Source organism: Aquarana catesbeiana, linkage group LG04 (genome assembly GCF_042186555.1).
Source record: "Aquarana catesbeiana isolate 2022-GZ linkage group LG04, ASM4218655v1, whole genome shotgun sequence".
In the NCBI taxonomy this organism is placed as follows: Eukaryota; Metazoa; Chordata; class Amphibia; order Anura; family Ranidae; genus Aquarana; species Aquarana catesbeiana.
The window spans coordinates 470568633-470581183 of NC_133327.1; the positions used below are offsets into that span (position 1 = coordinate 470568633).

The 12551-nt window shown below is 47.4% G+C and overlaps 1 protein-coding gene across 3 annotated transcripts in view; it reads left to right on the forward strand.

The window, feature by feature from the left end:
• CAPN9 (calpain 9) overlaps positions 1-12551 on the forward strand; it is a 1322409-nt gene that overhangs the window by 256607 nt on the left and 1053251 nt on the right. For all 3 annotated transcript variants that reach the window (XM_073627588.1, XM_073627590.1, XM_073627589.1), the window contains exon 4: positions 10496-10629. In XM_073627588.1, the coding sequence (XP_073483689.1) occupies positions 10496-10629 (134 nt within the window). The remainder of the gene's footprint in view (positions 1-10495; positions 10630-12551) is intronic.

Consider the following 12551-nt stretch of genomic DNA (forward strand, 5'->3'; position numbering starts at 1 on the left):
AGGTTGGTCACATTAGTAGGCCTCAGCCTGGAGGTGACAGCTTCTAATTTCTGGGGGTCAGTGGCCACTCTGACGGCAGACACAATGTGGCCAAGGTAGTTGACTGAGGGTTGATAAAACTGGAACTTCTCTAGAGACAGCTTCAACCCCTCGTCAAAGAGTCTCTTGAGAACCTTCTTCCATGAAGACAATTATGTTGTCTAAATACACCAACACCTCTATCAGGTTCATGTCACCCACTGTCTTCTCTATAAGCCTTTGGTAAGTGGCTGGGGCGCCGGACAAGCCCTGAGGCATGCGGTTGATTTCAAAGAACCCCACTGGGGTAATGAAGGCGGTCTTCTCCCGATCCTCATAATACATGGGGATTTGATAGTACCCACTCTTCAGGTCCAGCACGCTGAACCATTTTGCCCCTGACAGGCTCTGCAAGGCGTCTTCTATCTGTGGAGTGGTGTACTGGTTGGGAATAGTCCTTCTGTTCAGCGTTCTGTAGTCAATACACAGCCTCTTCCATACCACCGCTATCAGGGAAGCGTATGAACTTCAGGACTCTCGGGTAAAACCTGCTCTCTTCAATTCTGCCAATTGTTCACGCAGGTCTTCCAAGTCCTCTAAAGGAATCCATCGGACTCTCTCTCTGAACGGCTTGTCTTCTTGTAGATGGATCCGGTGTTGGGCGCTCTGTGCACATCCCAAATCAGATTCACTCCACGAGAATGCAGCCTGCCATGTCAGGAGCTGAGTCTTGGCTCTTTCTTTACATTCGGGTGAGAGAGGAGTGTTCTTTGGATAGAACTCCTCGACAGATATCCATCTTTTTCTCCTCCCACCAAATCAAACGGTGAAGTCGGATTCACTTGTCCCAGTAACATCCGAGTCGGCATCTTCACTGGTGAGGCTGTTATGTTGCGGACACTGATCGAGAGCCTCCTGTGACTTCTTTGCAATGCATTGGTTGAAACCACTTTTGGAATCATCTTCACTCCCATGACTTCTCTCTGTCTGTCTGCTTCAAGGGCAATAAAAGGGAATGGTTGTTTCCAATTTAGTTTGACAGATGCCTGTAAACAGGCCACTTCACTTGGCTATAACACCTTCTCGCTCTGGTCCAAGCGCCAGATCTTTCCCACCTCTTCAGCTGGGCCCTACCGTTCTTGTACCAATCACTGATAGACTTGTCTCAACATGGGGTGCACCCTTGTAGGTGAAATGTCCGGCTCTTGGACAAGAGGTGTCAACAGTCTTCTGACAAGATCATTATTAGTCCCGATGATGAGAGAACCCTTACTCGCCCCTGGTGGGTGAGGACAGACCACTGCCAAAGTGTCAAAGGTCTCAGCCTACCCAGCTATGGAGGGATCGACGGTCAGATTGACTGGTAAATAGCCATCATAGGGGAAGTTCTGAGTCCCAATACCCTATATCTCTAGCTCTTCCAACTTCTGCAATGGCAGGTGCTTGAGGTACCGGTCATAGAAGTCTCTGTAGAGGAGGGTCACTTGAGCTCTGGTATCCAGAAGAGCCTTGGTGTAGATTCTTTCTACTTGGATGGGGACAACTGAAGAAGGTCCCACCAGCTTGTCAGGGAGCTTGGAGGAAGTGTTGGCCTTGGCCTGTTCGGTGGTTTGTATCCGCACTTCCTTCTTGCGGAAATTCTGATCTGGCCTTAATCTCCCTTGAGTTCTGAGAGTCTGGTGTGCATTGACTCTCCGACCGCGGGCAACATGTGTCAAAGGGGACAGGACACTAGGTCGCTCAGCAGTAACAACGGAAGCCCTCTGCAAGGGTTTGGACTTCCAATGCTGTCTCTTTGCGTCATTGGGTTTTCTGGAGCTAGCTAATGTAGATGGGCACCCGGTTGGCTCCTTTGCCAGGGCCCTCTAAAGTTTCCCGTTGGCTTCCAGAGGGACAGCTTCCTCAATGCTTTTACCACCTCTGCTGTGAGCTCAGTCAGTTTCTCTTTATTTGGGCACAGAGCAATAAAATGTCCTTCCCCACAGCGATAGCACTTCTTAGCTGTAGGAGAGGCAACACCCCTTTTCTGAGTATTGAGGGTGGACACTAGGGATGCGCCGAACACCCCCCTGTTCGGTTCGCACCAGAACATGCGAACAGGAAAAAAGTTTGTTTGAACACGTGAACACCGTTAAAGTCTATGGGACACGAACATGAATAATCAAAAGTGCTAATTTTAAAGGCTTATATGCAAGTTATTGTCATAAAAAGTGTTTGGGGACCTGGGTCCTGCCCCAGGGGACATGGATCAATGCAAAAAAAGTTTTAAAAATGGACGTTTTTTCAGGAGCAGTGATTTTAATAATACTTAAAGTCAAACAATAAAAGTGTAATATCCCTTTAAATTTCGTACCTGGGGGGTGTCTATAGTATGCCTGTAAAGGGGCGCATGTTTCCCGTGTTTAGAACAGTCTGACAGCGAAATGACATTTCAAAGGAAAAAAGTAATTTAAAACTACTTGCGGCTATTGCATTGCCGGTCCGACAATACACATAGAAGTTCATTGATAAAAACGGCATGGGAATTCCCCACAGGGGAACCCCGAACCAAAATTAAAAAAAAAAAATGACGTGGGGGTCCCCCTAAATTCCATACCAGGCCCTTCAGGTCTGGTATGGATATTAAGGGGAACCCCGGCCAAAATCAAAAAAAAAAATGACGTGGGGGTCCCCCTAAATTCCATACCAGACCCTTCAGGTCTGGTATGGATTTTAAGGGGAACCCCACGCCGAAATAATAAAAAAAAAATGGCGTGGGGTCCCCCCAAAAATCCATACCAGACCCTTATCTGAGCACGCAACCTGGCAGGCCGCAGGAAAAGAGGGGGGGACGAGAGAGCGCCCCCCCTCCTGAACCATACCAGGCCACATACCCTCCACATTGGGAGGGTGCTTTGGGGTAGTCCCCCAAAACACCTTGTCCCCATGTTGATGAGGATAAGGGCCTCATCCCCACAACCATGGCCGTTGGTTGTGGGGGTCTGCGGGCGGGGGGCTTATCGGAATCTGGAAGCCCCCTTTAACAAGGGGACCCCCAGATCCTGGCTCTTCTCTTCATCTTCTTCTCTTCTTCATCTTCTTCTCCGGGCCGCTCCGCACCCATGCTGGCATGGTGGGAGGATCCCACTGTGTGACGCGTCTCCTCTTCTGATGGTTCTTAAATAATGGGGGGCGGGGCCACCCGGTAACCCCGCCCCCCTCTGACGCACGGTGACTTGACGGGACTTCCCTGTGACATCATGGGGAATGCCACAGGGAAGTCCTGTCATGTGCCGTACGTCAGAGGGGCGGGGTCACCAGGTGGCCCCGCCCCCCGTTATTTAAGAACCGTCAGAAGAGGAGACGCGTCACACAGTGGGAGCCTCCCACCATGCCAGCATGGATGCGGAGCAGCCGGGAGAAGAAAATGAAGAAGAGAAGAAAAGAAGAAGATGAAGAGAAGAGCGGGAGCCTCCCCCCATGCCATGGGTGCGGAGCGGCCCGAGGAGAAGAAGATAGAATACGCCGTGGAGGAGATGCTGGACGAGAACGCTGGAGGAAGAACCAGAAGAGCCAGAAGAACCAGAAGAAGAAGAAGAAGATGAAGGAAGATAGAAGAAAGAAGAAAGAAGAAGCATTTAAATAAAGGAATTGTCAAAAACTGTTCTTGTCATTTTTAACATTTTTGACAGTTTTTTAGTGAAATGGTAGGCCCTTACCATTTCACACAGGGGGGGCCAGGATCTGGGGGTCCCCTTGTTAAAGGGGGCTTCCAGATTCCGATAAGCTCCCCGCCCGCAAACCTCACAACCACCGGCCAGGGTTGTGGGGATGAGGCCCTTGTCCTCATCAATATGGGGACAAGGTGTTTTGGGGGGCTACCCCAAAGCACCCTGCCAATGTTGAGGGCATGTGGCCTGATACGGTTCAGGAGGGGGGGCGCTCTCTCGTCCCCCCCTCTTTTCCTGTGGCCTGCCAGGTTGCCTGCTCGGATAAGGGTCTGGTATGGATTTTTGGGGGGACCCCACGCCATTTTTTTTTTTAATTTTGGCGCGGGGTTCCCCTTAAAATCCATACCAGACCTGAAGGGTCTGGTATGGAATTTAGGGGGACCCCCACGTCATTTTTTTTTTTTTATTTTGGTTCGGGGTTCCCCTGTGGGGAACTCCCATGCCGTTTTTATCAATGAACTTCTATGTGTATTGTCGGACTGGCAATGCAATAGCCGCGAGTAGTTTTAAATGACTTTTTTCCTTTGAAATTTCATTTTGCTGTCAGACTGTTTTAAACACGGGAAACATGCGCCCCTTTACAGGCATACTATAGACACACCCCAGCTACGAAATTTAAAGGGATATTACACTTTTATTGTTTGTTTTTAAGCATTATCAAAATCACTGCTCCTGAAAAAACGTCCGTTTTTAAAACTTTTTTTGCATTGATCCATGTCCCCTGGGGCAGGACCCAGGTCTCCAAACACTTTTTATGACAATAACTTGCATATAAGCCTTTAAAATTAGCACTTTTGATTTCTCCCATAGACTTTTAAAAGGTGTCCCGCTGCATTTGAATTTGCCGCGAACACCCCAAATTGTTTGCTGTTCGGCGAACTTGCGAACAGCCAATGTTCGAGTTGAACATGAGTTCGACTCGAACTCGAAGCTCATCCCTAGTGGACACCGTCTGTTTTACCTCCGAGAGTGATTGTTGCATGTTGGCATGGGCTTCCATCACTTTTTTTTTTGTTGCAATATAGTTTGCGCTTGAGCTAACTGGGTTATGGCTTGGGCCAAAGTGTCAACAGAAGGGCCCTCCATCTGGTCTAGACTCCATTTCGGGTCCTGACTGTATGATATAAGCCATAGCACCATGTTTGAGACTCTTGGTAGACTCGGGCCTCTTTGTCTTGGCTGCCATGAGAGCTTCCTCTTCTCTAATAGCCTTCATGAATTTAGAGTAGGCGAGAAGGTCGTTTGGATTCCTGGCTCAAAGCTGTAGCACAATAGGATCCAGTGGCTGTGCTCCCCTCTGCATCTGTGTCATTAGGGTTTTACTAGCAGCTTTGGCTTCCATCCCACCCTTTATAATGACTTGCTGAAGGATTTGGTCCAACAGAGCAACATCTTCTCACCCTCCATTTGGTATGTGTGGTGGAAGAGATAGATCAACTCCGTGCAGTCTTCCATAAATTTCATGAAGCACTTCTAGACATTCAGAAACAGAGCAGTTGGGTTTATCCCACTATAGATTCTGAATTATATCAGAAGCCAGGGCCCACAGACACTCAACTACCCTCTGTGTCTTTACTGCATCAGTCACTTCCCACTCCTCGACTGCTTGGATTGCTTGATCAATCCAAGTATCAAAATCATCTTCTCCAGTAGGTGTGGGGACTTTCCCCGAGAAGAACCGTATTTTGCAATACCCATAATTGGTTGGCACTGCTGGTTTTTTAAGGAGCCCTGTGATTAGCTTCCTAAACTCGGCCACTACGAGGGAAGAGGAGTCTTCAGTGGCTATAGCTAGTTTTGAGGTAGTGAACTCTGGGTCTAGTGTGAGGCATCCTGAGCTCTCTGGGATAGAGCTTGATTCACCAGGATGAATTAGTGTAGCATTAATATCTGCAGTCAGTTGGAAGCTATCTTTCCACAGTAAGTCAGGAACTCCCTTCTTCCACTCTAGCAGTGCACAGGTGCGAGAGGTCCCATGGTCTGGCTTAACATTGTTAATCCACACCTTCTTTTCTGGGAACAGTGTCTTTACTGTCTGGCTGATTTGTTCTTCAGTCTAGGTGTCCCCAGGAAGCTTGATCACCACGCTCGACTCTGAGCAGGCACCTTCTTCCTTACACCATTGGATCGCAGCAGCAGGGTTCATCCTGGTGCTTGCAGGAATATTGACTTAAGGAGTCAATTGTAGAGTAGCGGAATTATCCCGGACAAGCCCCCACGTATAGCGATACCCCCACAGGAGCTGCTTAAGTTAGTTCAGTCTGTTACTCTGCCTCTCAACCTCAATAACAGTCTCAGCCCCCTCTGGCACACCTGGCAATAGTGTAAGTGCAACGACCAATGAGAAACACACACGTTATGATGAAACACAGAAATTGTCTTTATTGTAATATTTCTGTGGAAGAAATAACAGACAGTAACAATATATATTTGAGTAATCAACATAAAGAGCAATAACTGAGATTTAAGAGCAATATAGCTCTCAAGCTGCTTTCAGGGGATTCCAAACACTAGAATGCCCCTAAGAGCAGAGGCACACTTAAGTGGCAAATAAAGCACAATATGGCACTTCAAAATAGATTGGTTACCTTTACTCAGATTGGCTCTATGAGTCCAGGAATGAGGAGAGCAGAGGAAAGTTTCCCTTTGTGTCAGGCCTCTCTCTACTGTCCCCTGACACCACAGGCCCAACTTTACACACCTATTCAAGTCAATAAGTAATGTCTTAACTTTATAGATAAACTGTCCCACACACCCAATGCATATGCAGAGCACTAAATATGTGTGTGGATCCGCATGGCACTAACAGCTTCAGTCCTTTTTGAAGCAAAGATAACGTTTGGTGTCTTCAGCTAGCCACTTTTGTTGGTGCACTTTAACTCCTGGGTAGCAGGGCAAACAACATAACTGGCCCAGATTATCAAGTGAAAAAGACAGGATTTTGTTCAACAAGATGAGAGTACAATGGTGTCTGTATACAATGTCCCAGAAATGGATAGCCTTATCCTTTATCCCTGTAGTACTACAAGTGTCAGCAAGATGACTACCAGAAATGATGTTTGTATACGGTGTTCAAACAACTCCACTGTAGTGCAGTGTCTCTGTTCCCTGCAGATGGGTAGAAATGCATTCTCACCAAATCCTGCGATCAGGGCCCAAGCGAACGTCCTAGAACAGGCAGGTTTTCATGGTGACCAGACCGGTCCCCTCACACTGGTAGGGTTCACAGTTGATGGAGATGCGCCTCAATATTCATCTGGGGTCCCAATCTCTCTGGCTGGACTTCCCAACTCATGGTGGAGGCCTGAATCCCACAGGGAGCTCATCTGAGAAACTGCACCTCTCCCTCAGGTCTGGTCTCTTTACTCTCTCATCGCTGACTAAACTTTACCTCAGGACACAAAATGGAGTCTTTTGGTTTCCTGTCAGCAAAGCCTGCTGGGATTTCTATTTCTCACTGTATACCAGTCTATGGGGCCATTTTGTGTGGGAATTGCATGTCCCAGAATCCATTGCTGCTCTCCCTGCAGTTCAGTACAATCTCTTCAATTGGCTTTTGTAACTGTGCCCTAAATTGGTTTTCCTCTTCCGGCCAATAGGGGCACAAGAGAGACCACTGAATGCAGAGCTCTGTGTGTGTCAGCTCATATTACATTAACTCATGATAAACAACAGATATCAACAGTGCTAAAACGTGGCCATGTGTGAATAAGAGGGGTCACAGTCAGTGGCATGGGGTCTAAGCCCAGGTTCAGCTGGACAGCAGCCATAGCTGGAGGATATGGATGGAATGGAACAAAGCAAAACAATTCAGCACTCAATGGGTTAGTGGAAGAACCAGTCACACAACAGGCAGTTGAACGTGGATACACCTAGTTTATTTAATGATAACCATAAAATCCAATCCTGTTGTCAGACAAGGAGGAGTGGGGAATGATAAAAAATAGAGAATAGAGCAGACTTACGGTGTCACCAGGAGTCCACAGAGCAATGAGGGGCTGACGGCATCCAGATCCGGGAGACGATCCTCACTACAGGGGGGATGCCAATAGCCCTGCTGTGCTCTAGCCAAGTATACAAACCACTCACCAGCATAGTTACATAGTTAGTAAGGTTGAATAAAGACATCAGTTCATCCAATAAAGACACCAGTCCAGTCCATCCAGCATATGGGAGATTAAATATTTTGAAAACGCGCATGCGCACGAAACGTGTCGGCAAGGCAACCGAGTAGCTTGCAGGCCACCACAGCCGACGAGGTAGTAAAGTCTTTATAATCACCAGCAACCTCCAGCAACGCTGATTGTCCTCTATGTCAGCCATCTCAGCTGTGGTTGTTATCCCTTCGGTTATCACATAACCCCAGGATACTCCCATACAGCGGTAAAGAACAACGCAAGTGTTCAGCTATACCAGGAGTGAGCAGCATAAATCTATCTGCAGCATCATGGTATTTCCTCCCCTTCCTGTCAGCACTCCAGCTGGTCTGGCATTTCCAACATGTGACACATGAAGCTTGTGTTTCCATCTCCTCGTGGATTGGTGGCTCCGCCTCCTCCTCCCCCTCCAGCACGTCCAGCCATCTCCCATATGCTGGTGAGTGGTTTGTATACTTGGCTACAGCGCAGCAGGGGTATTGGTGCCCCCCCCCTGCAGCTAGGATTGTCTCCCAGATCTGGATGCCGTTAGCCCCTCGTTGCTCTGTGGACTTCTGGTGACACCTTAAGCCTGCTCTATTCTCTATTTTTATCATTCCCCACTCCTCCTTGTCTGACAACAGGTATGGATTTTATGGTTATCATTGAATAAACTAGGTGTATTCACGTTCAACTGCCTGTTGTGTGACTGCTCCTTTCACTAACCCATTAAGCGCTGGATTGTTTTGTTTTGTTCTATTACATTAAGTCAGTCAGTGAAAACAGGAAGAAGGAGGGGGGTGAAAAATCCCCCTTACAACAGCTGGCAACTCAAGCTGGAAAGCCTGTGTACATTGTTCCGGCCAGCTTGGTGGGATTGCAGGTTATAGAGTGAGACACCCGCTACATTATTAAACCCAAAAGCAAACATTTTGTGTATTGCAGCTTACCAACTCTTAAGTGTGATGGCTGCATTAGTTTTCTTTTTTAGGCTTTCTTTCTTCTATTTTTCATCTGGTGATCTGGTCAATAAGTTTGCTGTTTTTCAAAAGAACAAGCTCTCTTGCACATTGTATCAGTTATAGAAATGAGACAAATCATTTACCGCTGACAGGTGTGCTTACAATGGTCAATCTTTATTTATTTGTAAAAATTTTAACCCAAAAGGAAAAAAAAAAACAGCTTGCTTACATGGGGGTTACTTGTTGATGTGGACAAGGGCCTTTTCCCCACAACCCTGGGCGGTGGTTGTGGGTGTCTGCGGGCAGGGGGGTTATCGGAATCTATCGGAATCTAGAAGCCCCATTTAACAAGGGGGCCCCCTATTTGAATGAGTAGGGGTACATTGTACCCCTACTCATTAACAAAAACAGTGTCAAAAACAAATAAAAATACACACACACAGTTGCTGACCATTCTTTTTTAAAAAATAAAAAAAAAATGTCCTCCGATATATAGATCAATCATCAATCAGGACTGAAAAAATGGAGAAAAAAAAGCTCCGCCTGCGATGAAGGCCATCTGCCGACTGCCTGCTCCTTCGATTGACAGTTCTTAAATAAGTTTTCGGGTGCAGCGGGCGTCGTGATTGACGATAGATCAGGACACATTTTTTTTTTTTAATTTTAATAAAGGAATTGTCAAGCACTGTGTGTGTGTTATTATTTCTTTTTGACGAATGGGTAGGGGTACTATGTACCCAATATTCATTCACATAGGGGGGGGGGATCTGGGGGGCCCCCTTGTTAAAGGGGGCTTCTACATTCCGATAAGCCCCCTGCCTGCAGACCCCCCCCAACCACAGCCCAGGGTTGTCGCGCTGGCTCGCCCCCTCCTTCCTGAACTGCCAGGGTGCATGCTCGGATAAGGGTCTGTATTGGATTTTTTTATTTTGGTGTGGGGTCGCCCCAAAATCCAGTACAGATCCTTATCCGAGCATGCAGACTGCCAGGTCAGGAAAGAGGGACGAGTGATCCCCCCACCCCAAAGCACCTTGTCCCCATGTTAATGGAGGCACGGGTCTCTTCCTCACAACCCTGGGCTGTGGTTGTGGGGGTCTGCAGGTGGGGGGCTTATCAGAATTTAACAGGGGGGCCCCCCAGGTCCTGGCCCCCCTCTATGTGAATGAGTATGGGGTACATAGTAAGCCTACCCATTCACCCAAAAAACACAGTGTAGGGTAATAAAAACATTAAACGTTTTTTGACAAGGCGTTTGACAGTTCTTATTATATAGCTATGGGGCGTGGCCATGCAGTGACGTAACTCGAAGACCCCGTCCCCTTGTGACGTCACAGGCCTATCATGCCCAAGTCTGTGATGTCACATGGGGGTAGGGTCTCCGGATTTAGGTCACCGCATGGCCATACCCCATAGCTATTTAAGAACTGTCAGACATGGGAGCTTACAGAACGGCGGGAGAATTCATCGGGGAGGAGTGTTTTTTTTATCGGGTCAGCGGTGGCAGTAGAGGAATACATCGTGATTGATGTTATCACAATACAACAAAAAAATATTTTTTCATGAAATAGATACTTAGGTAATAGGTTTTATTTTTTGTATCTAAGTGAATGTTTTGAGTTGTCTGTGATATACTTACAAATTGTGTGTTTTTTTTGTTTTTTTTCTTTAGTTTTGGCAACATAATGAATGGGTTGATATTGTAATTGATGATAGGCTGCCTACCTTTAGAAACCGTCTGGTATTTCTTCATTCAGCTGATCTAAATGAATTCTGGAGTGCATTAATAGAAAAGGCATATGCCAAGTAAGTATACCTTTGTCTGTTATTCTATTTCATTTTACTAGTTTACTTGTTGGTTGGATGAAATTAATACTGAATCCCTAAAAAATGTGCTAGTGGTATCAATGCACAATACAGTACATGGGTAGCAAGGCTGTGGTGTCCAGGACTAGGGTTGACACTTTTTCTTCAAGCCAAACCCCAACACTTTAGTGGCACGCAGTAATTTTTTTTGTTTTAGTATACACTATAGGATTATAACAGACCTGGAACACCTTTGGGAAATCCAAAGAGAATAGTAATGTGGCACACATAGTGCCCCTCACCCTCTTGCCAAGCCCTGTTCCGAGCCACATTCCTGTCTGAATAATGTGTCCGGGTTTCAGGTGGACTGAAACCTGGACACATGATTCAAAACCCGGACTGTCCGGGTGAATGCCGGACAGGTGGCAACCCTATACAGGGGTCAGAGGCTACGTGGACATGGTACAGGGGGTCAGAGGCTGTGCAGACATGGTACAGGGGGTCATAGGCTGTGCGGACATGGTACTGGGGGTCAGAGGCTCTGCGGATATGGTACATGGGTCAGAGGCTAAGCGGACATGGTACAGGGGTCAGAGGCTCTGCGGATATGGTGCAGAGGGGCAGAGGTTGTGCGGACATTGCACATGGGTCAGAGGCTGTGTGGACATGGTAAAGGGGGTCAAAGGCTGTGCGGATATTGTACAGAGGGTCAGCGGCTGTGCGGACATGGTACAGGGGGTCAGAGGCTGTGTGGACATGGCACAGGGGATCAGAGGCTGTGCAGACATGGTACAGGGGGTCAGAGGCTGTGCAGGCATGGTACGGGGGTCATAGGCTGTGCAGACATGGTACAGGGGGTCAGAGGCTGTGCAGACATGGTACAAGGGGTCAGAGGCTGTGCAGACATGGTACAGGGGGTCAGAGACTTTGCCAACATAGTACAGGGTGTCAGAGGCTATGCGGACATGGTAAAGGGGTATGGTTGCTGCTTTTTCTTCAAGCCAAACCCCAACACTTTAGTGGCACAGTAATGTTTTTTTGTTTTAGTATACCCTATAGGATGATAACAGACCTAGGACACCTTTGTGAACTCCAAAGAGAATAGTAATGTGGTGCACATAGTGCCCCCTCACCCTCTTGTCAAGCCCCATTCAGAGCCACATTCCTGTCTGAATAATGTGTCCGGGTTTCAGGTTGACTGAAACCCAGACACATGATTCAAAACCTGGACTGTCCGGGTGAATTCCGGACAGGTGGCAACCCTATACAGGGGTCAGAGGCTATGTGGACATGGTACAGGGGGTCAGAGGCTGTGCAGACATGGTACAGGGGGTCAAAGGCTGTGCGGACATGGTACTGGGGGTCAGAGGCTCTGCGGATATGGTACATGGGTCAGAGGCTAAGCGGACATGGTACTGGGGTCAGAGGCTCTGCGGATATGGTGCAGAGGGGCAGAGGTTGTCCGGACATTGCACAGGGGTCAGAGGCTGTGTGGACATGTAACTATAGACACCCCCAGGTACGATATTTAAAGGAATATTTCACTTTTTTTTTCACTTTAAGCATCATTAAAATCACTGCTCCCGAAAAAACGGCCATTTTTAAAACTTTTTTTTGCATTGATACATGTTCCCTGGGGCAGGACCCAGGTCCCCAAACCCTTTTTAGGACAATACCATGCAAATTAGCCTTTAAAATTAGCACTTTTGATTTCAACCATTCGAGTCCCATAGACTTCAATCAGGTTCTAAAGTTTGAGCAAATTTTTGGTCCGTTCGCAGGTTCTGGTGCGAACCGAACTGGGGGCTGTTTGGCTCTTCCCTAGTTATCACTAGCTTGTCGAATAGGGATGAAACCAACTTGATCACGGTGTAAAAGATTACCTATAATTTTGTTTAATCTGTTGGCAAGAATTTTGGCCA